We start from the raw sequence: 18,228 nt of genomic DNA on the forward strand, positions 1-18,228 counted from the left end.
CCCAGCTTCCCTGGGCGGGGCCAAAGTATGGAGAGACAGGCGTGTCAGCCAATCAGAGCAGGGGTCGTGGCTGGAGGAGTCCCCGGGGAAGCCAATGGGTCCCTCCCTCCAGAGAAGACCCGGATGTCGTGCAGGTGCAATGCATCCTAGGCCTAGGGAGACACAGACCTCCGACCTCGACTTATCCTACCGCAATAAGGAGCTATAGGCCCATCTGGGTCAATCCCTGGAGAGGTCATTGGGGACCCCTGGGACAGGCACAGAAGGGGAAGAGGTCGCAGGCCTGGTCATCCACCCATCCATCAACCCAACCACCCCCCCCTCCCTTAGAGTGGTCCAACATCCGGGTACCCCACATCTCCAATCCTGCTGGGCCAATCTGAATCCAAGTTCAGGTAGTTAGGGTCGGGACTGTAGTGTGAGGTCCAATCAGCAGCGAGTTGGATTTGGGAGGGGAGGCTAAGGGGCGTGTCTTACAGCTGGACCAATGACAAGTGAATTAGGAAAGTGAGGACGGGGCTTTCATGGAATAGGCCAATCAGTTGTGAATCTAGGTGGTGGGACGTCCTGGAGGAGGGTGAGACCAAGCCTGTATCCTAGCAACCCACCGGAAATGGTCTGAAATGGAAGGCGGGACTAGTCCAATACCCTAGCAACCACCGGAAATGGCCTGAAATGGAAGGCGGGACTAGTCCAATACCCTAGCAACCACCAGAAATGACCTGAAATGGAAGGTGGGACCAGCCCTGTATTCTAGCAACGACTGGAAATGGTCTGAAATGGAAGGCGGGACCAGTCCTATACCCTAGCAATGACCAGAAGTGGCCTGAAATGGAAAGTAGGCCTAGTCCTATACCTTAGCAATGACCAGAAATGACCTGAAATGGAAGGTGGGACTAGTCTTATACCCTAGCAATGACCGGAAGTGGCCTGAAATGGAAGGCGGGACCAGTCCTATACCCTATGAACGACCTGAAGTGGCCTGAAATGGAAGGTGGGAGTAGTCCTATACCCTAGCAATGACCGGAAATGACCTGAAATGGAAGGTGGGACTAGTCCTATACCCTAGCAACGACCAGAAGTGGCCTGAAATGGAAGGTGGGACCAGTCCTATACACTAGCAACGACCAGAAATGGCCTCAAATGGAAGGCGGGACCAGCTCTGTATCCTAGCATCAACCAGAAATGACCTGAAATGGAAGGCAGGACCAGTGCCAGGCCTCTGACCCCCGTGATCCCTAACCCTGCCATGTGGTGTGGTGCTCACGAGGTTTTATTGTGTGAGAAGTTAGAGGACATAGGCCCGGATGTGACAGGGCCCCGGATGGGAGGCTGGGGAAAGGCCCCGGATGGGAGGCCCAAGGTGGAGGTCCAGGAGGAGAGGCTCAGGATGTGAGAGTCCCCGGATGTGGGAATCCCTGGGTCTGAGAATCCCCAGATGTAAGACTCTCTGAATGTGAAAATCCCCAGATGTGGGAATCCCCGGATGTAAGACTTCCCCAGATGTGAGAATCCCCGCATGTGAGAGTCTCTGGATGTAAAAATTCCTGGATGTGACAATCCCCGGATGTAGGAATCTCTAGATGTGGGAATCCCCGGATGTAAGAATCTCCGGCTGTGGGAATACCCAGACGTGAGAATCCCTGGATGCGAGAATCCCCAGATGTGAGAATCCCCGGATGTGAGAATCCCCGGATGTGAGAGTCTCTGGATGTAAGATTTCCCCAGATGTGCGAATTCCCTGGTCTGAGAATCCCCGGATGTAGGAATGCCTGGATATGAGAATCTCCAGATGTGGGAATCTCTGGATGTGAGAATTTCCAGATGTGAGAATCCCCGGATGTGAGAATCTCTGGATGTGAGAGTCTGTATGTAGGAATCCCCGGATGTGAGAGTCTCTGGATGTGAGAATCCCCGGATGTAAAAGTCTCCGGGTGTGAGAATCTCTGGTTGTGAGAATCCCCGGGTGTAAAAGTCCCCGGATGTGGGATTTCCCGGATGTGTGAATTCATCCCCGGGAATCCCCAGATGTGTCACCAGAAGTGAGAATCCCCGGATGTGAGAATCCCTGGATGTAGGAATCCCCGGATGTGAGAGTCTGTATGTGGGAATCCCCAGATGTGGGAATCTCTGTATTTGAGTATACCCGCATGTGAGTCCCCGGATGTGAGAGGCGCAGGCCAGGATCTGCCGTAGCCCCGGGCAGTTGGGGGTTGGGGGTCGGGTCAGGGTCAGAGGTCGGGGATCAGGCGGTCGCAGGCGCAGAGCAGTCCGGGCGCGCAGCAGGGCTGCAGGTGCGGGCTCCAGGTGTTGTGTGCAGGGGCGAGGGGCGGGGCCGCGCGGGGGCGGCGCGTGCGCAGCATCCGGGCCACCGCGGCCTCCACGCGCCTGCGTGTCGCCATCGGGCCCCCGCAGCGGGCGGGTCTCCCCTGGGTCCGCAGTCAGGTCAAAGAGCAGTGGCCGCAGGTGGCGGGTCATGCGCCACCCAGAGCAGGCGCAGGCAGGGAAACCGAGGCAGGCGCCCGAGCCCGGCGGGTCGAAGCGCGGAGTGGCGAAGTGCAGCTTCCACACCGTGCGGCCTGCGGTGGGTGGGGGGAAAGGAGTAACATCCTGGGCCTCACATCCGGGGATTCCCATCCGGGAATTCACATCCAGGACATCACATCGGGGGATTCACATCAGGGCATTCACACGCAAGACCTTACATTCGGGGATTCCCATCCAGGACCTCACATCTGGGTATTCACATCCGGGGATTCCCATCTAGGACCTCACATCCAGGGAATCACATCCAGGACCTCACATCCGGGGATTCACATGCGGTACTTCACATCCGGGGATTCACATGCGGGACCTCACATCTGGGACCTCACATCCAGGGATTCCCATCTGGGACCTCACATCCAGGGCCTCACATCTGGGGATTCCCATCTGAGGCCTCACATCCGGGGCCTCACATCCAGGGATTCTCATCCAGTACCTCACATCTGGAGCCTCACATCCAGGAATTCCCATCAGGGACTTCACATCCGGGACCTTACATCAGGGGATTCCCATCTCATGCCTTCCATCCAGGTCCTCACATCCCGGGATTCCCACATCCGGGGATTCCCACATCCACCCCCAGGCCTTGCATCCGGGTCTCTGCGTGCATGCATGCAGCTCCCTCTCCCACCCCGGGGCCCGGCGGAGGTCGAGGCACTCACTTGGGCGGTCGAACCAGCGCACGGCATGCAGCCGGGCCTCGCAGTAGTGCAGCAGGAAGTCGTGGCCTGCGGCCTGCGCCATCCCCAGCAGCGCGGGCATCAGGTCCCGGCCGTCCACCTCCCTGCAGGACCCGGATGTGTAGGCTTCTGAGCACTCAGAGACCCAGATGTCCAGGCCAGAGCCCCCAGAGACCCAGATGTGCAGGCCAGAGATCCCAGAGACCTGGATGTCAAGGCTTGAGCATTTAGAGACCCAGATCTGCAGGCTTCTGAGCCCTCAGAGACCTGGATGTTCAGGCTTCTGAGGCCTTCAAGACCCGGATGTCCAGGCTCCTGAACACTCAGAGACCCAGATGTGCAGGCTTCAGAGTGCTCAGAGGCCCGGATGTGCAGGCCAGAGATCCCAGAGACCCAGATGTCCAGGTTTCTGAGCCCCCAGAGACCCGGATGTGCAGGTCTAAGACCCAGGCCTCTGGTCTTATAGACCTGGATGTGCAGGCCTGAGGCCTCAGAGACCCGGATATCCAAGCTTCTGAGCGCTCAGAGACCCGGATGTCCATGCTTCTGAGCCCTCAGAGACCCAGATGTGCAGTCCTGAGCCCTCAGAGACCCGGATGTCCAGGCCTGAGACCTGGACCTAGGTACTCAGAGACCTGGATGTGCAGCCCTGATGCCTTAGAGATGCGGATATGAAGGCCTGAGTCCTCAGAGACCCAGATGTCCAGGCTTCTGAGTGCTCAGAGGCCCGGATTTGCAGGCCTGAGCCCTTAGTTACCCAGATGTAAAGGCTTCTGAGCCCCCAGAGACCCGGATGTCAAGGCCTGAGCCCCGGGTTCTGGGTCTCAGGGACCCGGATGTGCAGGCTCCTGAGCCCCCAGACACCCGGATGTGCAGGTCTGAGCCCTCAGAGACCCAGATGTGCAGGCTTCTGAGCCCCCAGAGACCCGAATGAGCAGGCCTCAGCCTCCCCCCTTGGGATCCCCGAGGCCCCGGATGACCCCCCTTCCCCCCCACCCCGTGGGGACCCAGGCCAGCGAACTCGTACCTGTCCGCCGGAACCCAGCCCCCGGCCAGGCGCACCACAGTGGGGAACAGGTCCATGAGGCTGGTGGGCTCAGGCACCAGGCGCCCTGCGGGCAGCATCCCGGTCCAGCACGCCAGCCCAGGGACCCGGATGCCGCCCTCCCAGCCCCCCATGCCTTTGCCACCTGCAAGGGGAGGGGCGAAGGGCAAAGGTCAAGGGGCGGGGGCGGGCCGCGTGGGAGGCCCCGCCCGCCCTGCCTCAGTTTCCCCCTCGCCTCGGTGCACGCCGTTGGAACCCCCGAGGCGGGTGCCCCCAGCCCGGGCCTCCAGCGAGGCACCGTGGTCCGACGTGAAGTAGACAAGGGTGCGGCGCCCTAGCCCCGCGCCGTCCAGCGCCGCCAGCAGTTGCCCTGTGGGGGGGGAATGGGTCCGTGCCTCAGTTTACTCCCAGCGTCCACTGTGCCTCGTTTTACCTCCAACATGCACCGTGCCTCAGTTTACCCAACAGGCACCGTGCCTCAGTTTACCCCCAACACTCACTGGGCCTCAGTTTACTCCCAACATGCACCGTGCCTCAGTTTACCCCCAATATGCACTGTGCCTCAGTTTACCCAAATGCACTTTGCCTCAGTTTACCCAAGTGCACCGTGCCTAAGTTTACCCAAATGCACCGTGCCTCAGTTTACCCCGACCCGCTGACCCCGTCCCCGTGCCTCAGTTTACCCCCATCCCGGTGCCTCAGTTTACTCAACCCACTCACCTCGTCCCCGTGCCTCAGTTTACCCAACATGCACCATGCCTCAGTTTACCCCAAAACCCAGTGACTCAGTTTACCCAACATGCACCGTGCCTCAGCTTACCCCTGTACGCGGGCCTCAGTTTACCCACATCCACAGTACCTCAGTTTACCCAAATGCACCGTGCATGAGTTCACCCTGAACATGCACCATGCTTCAGTTTACCCAACATGCACCGTGCCTCAGTTTACCCAAGTGCACCGTGCCTCAGTTTACCCCCAACATGCCCAGTGACTCAGTTTACCCAAGTGCACCGTGCCTCAGTTTACCCCAACCCATTGACCCCACTCCCATGCCTGTTTCCCCCATCCCGCTCACCCCATCTCCGTGCCTCAGTTTCCCCCAACTAACTCACCCCACCCCCGTGCCTCAGTTTCCCCATCCTGCTCACCCCACCCCCGTGCCTCAGTTTCCCTCATCCCAAGCACCGTGCCTCAGTTCCCTCCCTCCCCGCACTCACCCACCATCCAGTCGAGCTCCTCCACGTTGTCGCCGTAGGCGCCGTGCGCGCTGCGGCCCCGGAAGGTGGGTGAGGTGACCAGCGGGACGTGGACGTGGAGGAAGGAGACGAGGAGGAGGAAGGGGCGGGCCTGGTGCCTGCGGACCCACGTCAGAACCCGCCCCCATCATCAATAACCTCACCGATAACCGACCTGATCAGGTATTGCCAATAATCGATCAGATGATTGATAATCGATCCTGATCTGATCAGATAATACCAATAATCGATCGTGATGTGATCAATAATACCAATAATCAATAGTGATTTGATCAAAAATACCAATAATCGATCGTGATCTGATCAGTTATTACCAATAATCCAACAGATCTGATCAGTTATTACCAATAATCAAACATCATCTGATCGATATGACCAATAATAGAACATGAGCTGATCAGATATTACTAATAATCGAACAGGATCTGATCAATAATACCAATATTCGATCGTGGTGTGATCGATAATACCAATAATCGAACATCATCTGATCGATTATACCAATAATCGAACATGAGCTGATCAGTTATTACCAATAATCGATCATGATCTGATCAATACTACCAAAAATCGATCGTGGTCTGATCTGAAGTCTACCAGATGTCTCTACAGATCTACTAGATGGAACATCCAGGGACCTGAGGTCTACCAGATGTCTATAGAGATCTACTGGATGTAACATCCTGGGATTTGAGGTCTACCAGATGTCTCTGCAGATCTACTGATGGAACATCCGGGAACCTGAGGTCTACCAGATGTATATAGAGATATACTAGATGTAACATTCAGGGACTTGAGGTCTACCAGATGTCTATAGAGATCCATTGATGGAACATGCGGGGATTTGAGGTTGACAGTTGACTATAGAGATCTACTGGATATACATCTGGGCACCTGAGGTCTACCAGTTGACTATAGAGATCTAGTAGATGTACATCCGGGGATCTGAGGTCTACCAGATGTCTATAGAGATATATTGATGGAACATCCGGGGATTTGAGATTGACCGGTTGACTATACAGATCTACTGGATGTATATCCGGGGATCTGAGGTCTACCAGATGCCTATAGAGATCTCCTAGTGGAACATTCGGGGATTTGAGGTTGACAGTTGACTATAGAGATCTACTGGATGTACATCTGGGGATCTAAGGTCTACCCGTTTACTATAGAGATCTAGTAGATGGCATCTGTCCCCCTCCCCGACCCCAGGCTGACCTGTGGATGAAGGCCTCAGCCTCCCGCAAGAAGAGCCTCGCGCTGGCCTCGAACCTCAGAGGCTGCTGGACGACCTGGTGATCCCTCATCAGGAAGCAGTCGGCGTGGACGATGAAGACACCTAAGAGGCGGGAGGTGCAGGCCAGGAGCAAGGCCCCACATCCGGGGCCCAGTACCCAGGGCACCCAGCGCAGGCCCAGCAGGCCCGTGAGCTTCCCAGCGGCCAGGCAGAGCAGGGAAAGCAGCAGCAGCTGCGCCCCCAGGTCCAGGGGCCCTTGCAGACGCGCTCGCTTCTCCGAGGGCTCCACTTGTAGGCAGTCCCCCATCAGGGTGAAGGGGACCCCGAAGAAGGAGTCGAACCCGTGGTTCAAGGGGTGGTGGCAGTGGTCAGTGGGGGACTCACAGTTGAGGCCCAGGTGCCATTTGCCTTGAGGGGAAGAGATGGATGGATGAGTGAATGGATGGGTGGATGGGTCGATGGATGGGTGGATGGGTGGATGGATGGGTGGATGGATGGGTGGGTGGATGGATGGGTGGATGGATGGATGGATGGATGGGTGGATGGATGGATGGATGGATGGATGGATGGGTGGGTGGGTGGGTGGATGGATGGATGGATGAATAGGGGAATGGGTGGATGGATGGATGGGTGGATGGATGGATGCACAGTGGATGGATGGATGGGTGGATGGGTGGATGGATGGATGGATGGATGGGTGGGTGGATGGATGGATGGATGAATGGAAGGGTGGATGGATGGGTGGGTGGGTGTATGTATGTATGTATGGATGGATGGATGGGTGGATGGATGAATGGATGGGTGGATGGGTGGGTGGATGGATGGATTGATGGATGAATAGGTGGATGGGTGGATGGATGGAAGGATGAGTGGATGGATGGATGGATGGATGGGTGGATGGGTGGATGGATGGATGGATGGATGGGTGGATGGATGGATGGATGGGTGGATGGATGGGGGATGGGTGGATGGATGGATGGATCCGATTTCTCTCTTACCTATGAGGCCGGTGGCATATCCCTGCTCCTGCAGGATCTTGGCAAAGGTGATCTCGGAGGTGGGCAGCCCGCCAGACACGGCCGCCCACTGCAGCACGCGCGCCCCGTTGGTGGTCACCATGCCTTCCAAGAGAGAGGAGAAGGACCCTAGGTCAGTGATGATGGCATCCTGAGTCAGGAGGGGGCATCTAGCACCTTCAGGGGGAAGGCCTGCTGTGTCTGGGATAGCCTGGGACCTGCCCACCTGGGGTGGAAAGGACCCCAGCCCTGGGAGCCCCTGGGGGAAACCAATATGGCGTAACTTCCAGTTTCCTGGCAGTTCAGGGGAGAAGTCCCAGAGTCTCAGGGATTTGAACCTGAGATCCTCAGAGTAGTCCTCTCCTCCCTCTGGTGGACCTCAGTGCCCTAGATGTTGGGCCTCAGTTCCCTGGATGTTGGACCTCAGGTCCCCGGATGTTGGATGTTAGTATCCCGGATGTTGGCCCTCAGATCCCGGATGATGGAGTTCAGTGCCCTGTATGGTGGATATCAGGACCCCAGATGTTGGACTTCAGTTACCCGGATGTTGTAGCTCAGTTCCCTGGATGTTGGATCTTACTACCCCGGATATTGGAGCTCAGGTTCAGGTATGTTGGCCCTCAGATCCTCAGATGTTGGAGCTCAGTTCCCTGGATGTTGGGGCTCAGGTTCCTGGATTTTGGATCTTAGTACCCCAGATGGTGGATGTAAGGTCCTCGGATGTTGGAGTTCAGTTCCCAGAATGTTAGGCCTCAGATCCCCGGATGTTGGATCTTAGTACAATGGATGTTAGAGATAAGGTTCCCGAATGTTAGAGTTCAGTGCCCCAGATGTTGGTGCTCAGATCCCCAGATGTTGGATCTTAGTAACCCGGATGTTAGAGATGAAGTCCCTGGATGTTAGAGCTCAGTGCCCCGGATGTTGGTGCTCAGTTCCCCGGATGTTGGGCTTTAGATCCCCGGATGTTGGGTTTCAGATCCCCAGATGTTGGGTTTCAGATCCCCAGATGTTGGATATCAGGTCCACGGATGTTGGATCTTAGTACCCCGGATGTTGGCTCTCAGATCCCCGGATGTCCCGACCCCGCCTCCCCCCCAGCTCTCCCTCTGTTCCCCGGATGTCCCCCCCATACCGACCCAGGCGCACAGGGTAGCGTCCCGTCAGGAAGGCCGCGCGACTTGGGCTGCAGACGGACGCTGCCGCCAGGTGCTGGGTCAGCCGCACGCCATCCCGGGCCAGGCCGTCCAGGTGCGGGGTGCTGTGGGGGGAGAGGGAAACTGAGTCACAGCCAAGAACATACGGGGACCTGGGTCTAACATCCGGGATCTAATGCCCAACATCCCAGGAGCTAAACTCCAACATCCGGGGCCCTGAGATCCCACATCCGGGGATCTAAGATCCAACATCCGGGGACCTGAGATCCCACATCCGGGGTACTAAGATCCAACATCTGGGGACCTGAGGTCCAACATCTGGAGACCTGGCATCCAACATCTGGGAACCTGAGGACCAACATCCGGGGATCTAAGATCCAACATCTGGGGCCCTGAGATCCCACATCCAGGGTACTAAGATCTATATCTGTGGACTGGGCTCCTACATCCAGGGATCTAAGGCCCAACATCCGGGGACCTGAGGGCCAACATCCGGGTATCTGATCTCCAACATCCGGGGACCTGATCTTCAACATCCAGGGAACTGAGATCTAACATCCTGGGAATTGAACTCCAACATCCAGGGACCTAACATCCAACATCCAGGGACCTGAGGTCCACTAGATGTCTATACAGTTCTCCTGGTGGAACATCCGGGGAACTGAGCTCAAATATCCGGGGTACTAACATGTAACATCTGGGGACCTGATATCCAACATCCGGGGCAGTAAGATTCAACATCTTGGGACCTGATCTCCAACATCCGGGGACCTGATCTCCAACATCCGGGGACCTGATCTCTAACATCCGAGGACCTGACATCTAACATCCGGGGTACTAACATCTAACATCCGGGAACCTGATTTCCCACATCCGGGGCATTAAGGTCTAACATCCGTGGACCTGTCCTCCAACATCCGGGGCACTAACATCCCACATCCGGGGATCTGATATCCAACATCCGGGGTACTAATATCTAACATCCGGGGACCTGATATCCAACATCCGGGACACTAAGATCTAACATCCAGGCACCTGGGCTCCTACATCCGGAGGAATAAGATCCAACATCCGGAGTCTGAGCTACAACATCTGGTGTCCTAATATCTAACATCCGGGGACCTGAGCTCCACATTCGGGGCACTAACCTCCAACATCTGGGGACCTGAACTCCTACATCCGGAGCACTGAAGTCCAATATCTGGGGACATGATCTCCCACATCCAGGGTACTAAGATTTAACATCCCGGGACCTGATATCCAACATCCGGGGCACTAAGATCCAACATCTGGGGACCTAGTCTCCAACATCCGGGGTACTAACCTCCAACATCCGGGGAACTGAAGTCCAACATCCAGGAACCTGATTTCCCACATCGGGGGTATTAAGATTTAACATCCGGGGACCTGATATCCAACATCCGGGGACCTGGTCTCAAATCCGGGGTACTAACATGTAACATCCGGGGACCTGATATCCAACATCCGGGGCACTAAGATCCAACATCCTGGGATCTGATATCCAACATCCACATACTAACATCCAACATCGGGGAACTGAGTTACTAGATGTCTATACAGTTCTCCTGGTGGAACATCCAGGGATCTGAGCTCCCACATCTGGGTAACTAAGGCCTCACATCCGGGCCTCCCCCTCTGCTCACCGCAGGCTGCGGTTCCCGAAGCTGCCCAGGTCGCCTAGGCCCAGGTCGTCGGCCAAGAGCAGCAGGAAGTTGGGGCGCGAGGTGGCGATGCCTGTGCAGGGGCCAGGAGGGAGGAAGAGGAGGAGGAGGAGGAGGAGGAAGGCGAGGGGTGGGGCTGCACAGCCGCTGTGCGACCTGAGGAGGAGAGAGAGGAGGAGGAGGGGTGGATGGGTGGATGGATGGGAGGATGGATGGATGGATAGGTGGATGGATGGATGGCTGGATGGATGGATGGGTGAATGGATGGGTGGATGGATGGATAGATGGATGGATGGATGGGTGGGTGGGTGGATGGATGGGTGAATGGATGGGTGGATGGATGGATGGTTGGATGGATGAGTGGATGGATGGATGGGTGGATGGGTGGATGGGTGGGTGGGTGTATGGATGGATGGATGGGTGAATGGATGGGTGGGTGGATGGATGGATGGATGGGTGGGTGGATGGATGGATGGATGGGTGGGTGGATGGATGGATGGATGGATGGATGAATACGTGGATGGGTGGATGGATGGATCGGTGGATGAATAGGGGGATGGATGGATGGGGATATGGATGGATGGATGGATGGGTGGGTGAATGGATGGATGGATGGATGGATGGGTGGGTGGATGGATGTTTGGGTGGATGGGTGGATGGATGGGTGGATGGGTGGATGGATAGGTGGATGGATGGATGGGTGGATGGGAAGAGGGATGGAAGGACGCCCCCTCCCTCCAGGCCCTCTCCTGACCAACATGGCGTCCAGGATCGCGTCCTTCTCATGATGCTCCCCGTTTCCTGGAAGAGAAGGCCAGAAGCAGGAAGTGGGGAAGAGCTGAGGAACATCCGGCCACCCCAGGGCCAGGCTGCTGTTGTCCCCACCAGTACATCAGCCCCTCACCTCGTCTTTCCAGGCCTGTGGCGGGGCCCTGCAGCCCCCACCCCGAGGCATGGTGGGACATGCGGGGGGGCTCCAAAAAGCAATCGAAGCCCCCCCACCCCGGGTCCCCACACCTCTCCCCATGTTCCCCAGAAGACGAAATCACATCCACAGTTCTCTGCCATCAGCGCCTGGGCCTGCTGCTCTCCCTGCCAGCCAGGAAGCTCGCAGGACTCAAATGTCCACGTCACTCCAGCAGCCAGAACTCCACAACCCCCCTCAAAAATAAAAGTCCCCTTGTTCCTTGGAAAGCACCACATCTCCTCCTCCAAAATAAAAGTCCCCTTTGTTCCCTAGAAAGGAACAGGATTGGTGCTGAAGGGGAAGGAGGGGAAGGAAGGAAAAAGCCCGGAGTTGCTGGGCTGGGCGCCAAGAAATTGCCAGACCTGGCAGAGGCAGGAGGAAGGGGAGAAGGGTAACCTCGAGAACTACATGGAGGGCTGCAATAAGAGTCAGGACCGTCAGGGAGCGTGGCCTGTGCCCAGGGGGCATGGTCTGCGCTCAGTAGGGTGTGGCCAGAGCTCAGGAGGGCGTGGCCTGGGCTGGGAATGTAGTGAGGGTCCCAGAAGGGCGTGGCCTGTGCTAGGAGCGGAAATGAGGGCGTGCCCTGTGCTGGGCGGAATTGAGGGTCTCAGGAGGGCGTGGCCTGTGCTCAAGAGGGCGTGGTCTGTGCTGGGGAGGAAATGAAGGTCTCAGGAGGGCGTGGCCTGTGCTGGGATGGAAGTGAGGGACTCAGGAGGGCGTTGCCTGTGCTGGGATGGAAGTGAGGGACTCAGGAGGGCGTGGCCTCTGCTGGAGCTAAACTGAGGGTCTCAGGAGGGAGTGGTCTGCAATGAGGCGGAAGTGAGGGTCTCAGGAGGGTGTGGCCTGCAACGAGGAGGAAGTGAGGGACCTATGTGGGCGTGGCCTGCGCTGGGGCGGAAGTGAGGGTTTCAGGAGGGCGTGGCCTGTGTTGGGAAGGAAGTGAAGGTCTCAGGAGGGCGTGGCCTGTGCTGGGAATGTAGTGAGGGCCCCAGGAGGGTGTGGCCTGTGCTAGGAGCGGAATTGAGAGTGTGGCCTGTGCTGGGCGGAAATGAGGGTCTCAGGAGGTCTTGGCCTGTGCTGGGGCAGAAGTGAGGGTTTCAGGAGGGCGTGGCCTGCGCTGGGGTGGAAGTGAGGAAGAATTCCATCCAGAAGCAGCACGGCTGCTTTATTGCCTCCGAGTCTGGGAAAGGACCCCAACGGCCCAAAGCGCAGCTGGAGCCCGGGGCCAAGGTGTGGAGCTCCCGCTCCGCCCACATCCGGGTTCCACCTCTCACATCTGGGTCTCAACCCCTCACATCCGGGTCCAAACCACTCACATCCAGGTCCAAACCCCTCACATCCGGGTCCTGGCGCCTGCCAGTGGACCTGGAGATAAGTGACATCCTGGTACTCGCCTCCACGTCTGGCTTCCCGGATCTGGAGATCCCTAACATCTGGGTACTCACCACACATCCAGGTTCACGGACCTGGAGGTCCCTAACATCTGGGTACTCACCCCACATCCAGGTTCAGGGACCTGGAGGTCCCTAACATCCGAGTACCCAGCCCACATCCAGGTTGACGGACCTGGAGTCACTAAGATCCGAGTACCCAGCCCACATCCGGGTTCACGGACCTGGAGGTCCCTAACATTTGGGTAGTTCCAATTCCACATGTCGGTCTTGGACCCTCAGTGGATGTGGAGGGACCTGACATCCGGGATCCTCACGTCACATCCGGGTCCTAGACCCTGTCAGTGGAAGGAGAGGAGCGTGACATCCGGGACTCCACATGCCACAGCCAGGCCTGTGTGTGTGATATCCGGGTCCCGCCCAGCACACATCCGGGTCCCTGCCACAGTCCACATCCGGGTTAATGGACGTGGACTTACATAACGTCCGGGTTCCCCATGCAACATCCGGGTCCTGGCCCCACAGTGGACCTGGAGATAGGTGACATCCGGGTCCCCCAGTCCACATCCGGGTCCTGGCCCCTCAGTGGACCTAAGATAAGTGACATCCGGGTCCCTGACGCCACATCCAGGTGAGTGGACATGGAGGAGGGTGACATCCGGGTCCCCCAGTCCACATCCGGGTCCTGGCCCTTCAGTGGACCTGGAGATAAGTGACATCCGGGTTCCCCAGGCCACATCTGGGTCAGTGGACACGAATGAGGGTGACATCCGGGTCCCTCCCAGTCCACATCTGGGTACTGGCCCCTCAGTGGACATGAAGGAAGGTGACATCCGGGTCCCTCCTCGTCCACATCCGGGTCTTGACCCATCAGTGCATCTGGAGGAAAGTGACATCCGGTTCCTCCATGCCACATCCGGGTCAGTGGAAATGGAAGAAAGTGACATCCGGGTCCCTTCTAGTCCACATCCTGGTCCTGGCCGCTCAGTCAGTGGACCTGGAGATAGGTGACATCCGGGTCTTTCCCAGTCCACATCTGGGTCCCTCCCAGTCCACATCCGGTTCCTAGCCTCTCCGTGGCCTCTGGTCGGACCGCAGCTTCTGTACAGCACGCACAGGTTCGGAGCCCCACATCCGGGCATCTTCCGGCTGGGGTGCAGGAGTCTTGCTGGAGCTGGATATCAGGGTCTCACGCGGTTTCCCGGCAACTGAACCCAGCGGCCTAGAGGCAGGAATGAAGCCCCACATCCGGGTCTTCTCGGTCTGTTGCCCGGCAACCAAACGCAGAGGCCTAGACGCTGCGGTGGAGCCCAAAGTCCTGGTATCTTCACTTGGTTGCCCGGCAACCGAACGCCGCGGCCTAATGGCAGGAATGAAGGCCCACATCTGGGTCTCCTCAGTCCGTCGCCCTGCCATGGCACCCAGCGGCCTAGTGGCGGGAATGAAGCTGAACATCCTGGTTTCCGGCGTGCGGGGGGCGTGTCTGGGCAGCGCCCCGGGGCGGGCGCGGCAGACGTAGGCGCTGCGGTCGCGCTCGGAGGCGGCGCGCACCTCCAGGCTGCCGTCAGTGCCCAGCGTGAAGCGGCCTCGCCTCTGCGGCCCACGAAGCACCAGCCCGCCGGGCAGGTGCCAGGACACCGGAAGCATGGAGGTGGGGCAGCGCAGCCGGAAGCTGCCGCCCAGCGGCACACGCAGCGCCGCTCCTGACGCCGCCCCAGGGGGCGGAGTCAGCACCTCAGAGGGTGGAGTCGGCGTGTCAGAGGGCGGACTCAGTGCCCAAGATGGCGGGGCAGGCGCGTGATGGGGCGGAGCTGGCACACCAGTGGGTGGAGCCAACGCCTCAGAGGGCGCAGTCAGCGCCCAATATGGCGGGGCAGGCGGGCCAGGGGGCGGAGCTGCCTCAGAGGGCGGAGCCAGTGCACCAGGGGGCAGAGCCAGCGCCCAAGATGGCAGGGCAGGTGTGTGACGGGGCGGAGCTGGCGCACCAGGGGGCGGAGTCAACGCCTGAGAGGACGGAGCCAAAGCCGCAGGGGGCAGAGCCCGCGCCCACCATGGCCGCAGCCGCACCCACATCCGGGCTTCACCTGCCGGGTTGCGTGCAACACACGCCACGGCGTAGCTGCCACCGCTGTGCAGCGCACGCACATCCGGGATTTCCAACGTCCCGTGCGTATCCACGCTGATCCCTCCCCCAGTGCGACTGCCATACGGGACTGGAAGTACCAGCCCGCCGGGAAGTTCCCACAGCAGGCGGGGCTCGGGGACACCATCCGCCTGGCAGCGCACGCGCAGACGCACCACGGGGGAGACCCGGATGTCGTCGTTCACGTCGTCATGGACGTCAGGCGTGACCCGGATGCGCGGCGCCCGCAGCTGCACGTGTAGGCGCACGGTGGCGCGCCGGCCCCGCCCCGCCATGCACGTGTACGTGCCTGCGTCGGCCCGCCGTGCCCCTCGCAGGCGCAGACGCCCGTCTGGCAGCACCCGGAAGTGGGCGTCCTCTGGGCCGGAAGTGATGGCCACAGACTGCGAGGCCGGCGTCAGCCAGGTCACTGCGCGCGACCCCTGGGTCACGGGGCACGTGAGGGTCACGGGGGCGCCGTAGGGGACGGAGAGCTCGGGGGGGGGGGGGGGGGTAGCGGGGCGGAAGCGGAAGTGGGAGATGAAGAGGAAGCAGGAAGTGAAGCAGGAAGCAAAGGGGAAGCAGGAAGAGGAACCAGGAAGTGAAGAGGAAGAGGAAACAGGAAATGAAGAGGAAACCGGAAATGAAGAAGGAAGAGACTGAGAGGAAGAGGAAGAAGGAAAGGAAGAGGAAGAAGAAGTTGAATGATGTTGAGAGGAAGAGGAAGAAGAAGGAAGTGATTGAGAGGAAGAGGAAGAAGGAAAGGAAGAGGAAACAGGAAATGAAGAGGAAGAGGAAGAAGGAAGTGACTGAGAGGAAGAGGAAGAACCCACCCCAGGCCCCGTCCCCCCACCCGTGGTCACACATCCGAGGTCTAATGCAGGCCCCAGGTCCCAGATCCCCACACTCCCATCAGGCCTCGCGACCTGAATATCCGGGTCTCTCAGGACACCGGATGGGACGTGGAGGCGGTGGTGGGCAGTGCAGTCCTCCCTGGGGTCGGCGTCCTGGGTCACGGGGGTCACGGGAAGCCCGGGTTGCAGATAGGAGGTGCCTGGCCCAGCTGCCAACTCCACGCGCAGCCGTGCATGTGCGTCACCCACGGCGTTGCGCGCCACGCACACGTACTCCCCCGCGTCGCGTGACGTCACCGGACGCACGGAGAGCGTGCCATTGGGAAAGGCGCGGACCCGGATGTCAGAGCTGGGGAGGGGAGAGGGAGGGAAGGAAGGAAGGAAGGAAGGAAGGAAGGAAGGAAGGAAGGAAAGAAGGAAGGAAGGAAGGTGGGAAGGGTGAAGGAAGGATTGGAGGGAAGGAAGGAGAGAATGTAGGGAAGGAAGGATTGGAGGGAAGGATTGGAGGGTAGGAAGGATGGAAGGATCGGAGGGAAGGAAGGAAAGATTGGACGGAAGGAAAGATGGAAGGATTGGAGGGAAGTAAGGAAGGACTGGAGGGAAGGATGGAAGGAAGGATTAGAGGGAAGGAAGGATGGAAGGATTGGAGGGAAGGAAGGATTGGAGGGAGGGAAGGAAGGATTGGAGGGAAGGAAGGATGGAAGGATTGGAGGGAAGGAAGGAAGGATTGGAGGGAAGGAAGGATAGAAGGATTGGTGGGAAGGAAGGAGGAATGTAGGGAAGGGAGGTTGGAAGGAAGGAGGGAATGTAGGGAAGGAAGGATGGAAGGAAGGAAGGATTGGAGGGAAGGAAGGAAGGATCGGAGGGAAGGAAGCAAGAAGGGAAGGAGGGAAGGAAGGAAGGAAGAAGGGAAGGAAGAAAGGAGGGAGGGAAGGAAGGAAGGAGGGAAGGAAGGAGGGAAGGAGGGAAGGAGGGAAGAAAGTAATAGGAGGAAAGACCATAAGGGAAGACAAATTTGAAGCCAATGTTAGTTATTCGCACATGTGACATATGCATCCAATACTCATCTTGTATCGATCCCTGATCGATCATCTATCAATGATCGATCACTAGGGTTCTACCTTGCGATCTGGCAAGCCAGGACCTATTGAAAGATTAAAAATTGACCATTACCATTACTAACTTGCTAACTGCTGATTCTGCTTCTATAAACTTGCTTACGCTGGCACTGACCCTTCCCTTCCCAAAAATGAGTTAACAAGTTTCAGGGACCAGATGCCGGCCCCAGGACAAGGTCAGTGGTAGTAGATAAAGAACAGACAGTACGTGTTCCTCAGTTCCCATTTAGAAATTCCCCAGACAGGACCTTGAGATAACGACCACCTGGCAAGACCACAAGCTAAGCCAAATGTCAACCAATCATAGGCCTGTAACCATGTAAACCCCCCCTTAAACCAACCATGGGCCAGTCATTTTACAAAGAGTGTTACAAAATTTCTCGCGTGGCAAAGTGATTGTTGGTGTATATGGTGACCTTTAAATGGACCAATCATGGGATGCTTTGTGTTATGCGTTAATCTTGTGGTTTTTGCCTTTAAAAAGGGCTTGTAACCGCTGCTCGGGGCTTCCTGTGTGCTCGGGACAGAGAGTCCGTTTGCGCAAACGTCAAATAAACTCCTCATGCTTATTGCATCTCCCGGCCTGGAGTCTGAGTTTTCTGGGGTGCCCTCCTGTTGACGAAAGTATCCTAGGGGACTAGGGTCTTTCACTATCAATTACCTATTCACTGCTAATGAATCTACCATCCCCACCTCATCTCTATCAATATTTAATCGATAATCGATTTGTTATCTATGGCCTACTGTGTCTATGTCATCTGTCTAATCCATCCTCTATCAATTAACTATCTATCAAGGGGTATCATCTTTATCCCAACTATGGGTGGATAGATGGATGGGTGGATGGATGAGTGGATGGATGGGTGGATGGATGGATGGGTGGATGGATGGGTAGATGGATGGGTGGATGGATGGGTAGATGGATGGGTGGATGGATGGGTAGATGGATGGATGGATGGGTGGATGGGTGGGTGGGTGGATGGATGGGTGGATGGGTGGATGGATGGAAGGGTGGATGGGTGGGTGGATGGATGGGTAGATGGATGAATGGATGGATGGGTGGATGGATGGATGGGTGAGTGGATGGGTGGATCGATGGGTGGATCGATGGGTGGATGGATGAGTGGATGGATGGATGTGTGGATGGGTAGATGCACGGGTG

At 57.7% G+C, this 18,228-nt stretch overlaps 1 protein-coding gene across 9 annotated transcripts; it reads right to left on the minus strand.

The window, feature by feature from the left end:
- Positions 1 to 1,255: 1,255 nt before the first annotated feature.
- On the minus strand, positions 1,256 to 14,466 carry LOC138821283 (arylsulfatase L-like). Of its 9 annotated transcripts, none has more exons than XM_070013410.1 (11): positions 13,452 to 14,466; positions 11,369 to 11,415; positions 10,597 to 10,770; positions 8,915 to 9,036; positions 7,761 to 7,883; positions 6,744 to 6,864; positions 5,487 to 5,623; positions 4,505 to 4,639; positions 4,252 to 4,414; positions 3,207 to 3,328; positions 1,256 to 2,579 (listed from the first exon to the last, which is right to left on the minus strand). In XM_070013410.1, exons 1-11 carry the CDS (start codon positions 14,112 to 14,114, stop codon positions 1,264 to 1,266), a joined length of 3,123 nt encoding a protein of 1,040 aa, XP_069869511.1. In that variant the 5' UTR covers positions 14,115 to 14,466; the 3' UTR covers positions 1,256 to 1,263. The 9 variants fall into 9 exon arrangements, with proteins under 9 accessions (XP_069869511.1, XP_069869510.1, XP_069869513.1 ...); XM_070013409.1 differs by having other exon boundaries at positions 6,744 to 7,170; XM_070013412.1 differs by having other exon boundaries at positions 6,744 to 7,170; positions 13,077 to 13,538.
- Between the last annotated feature and the right edge of the window lie 3,762 nt (positions 14,467 to 18,228).

The sequence above is a fragment of the Dipodomys merriami genome, unplaced genomic scaffold (genome assembly GCF_024711535.1).
Source record: "Dipodomys merriami isolate MVZ:Mamm:240054 unplaced genomic scaffold, mDipMer1.0.p SCAF_906, whole genome shotgun sequence".
In the NCBI taxonomy this organism is placed as follows: domain Eukaryota; kingdom Metazoa; phylum Chordata; class Mammalia; order Rodentia; family Heteromyidae; genus Dipodomys; species Dipodomys merriami.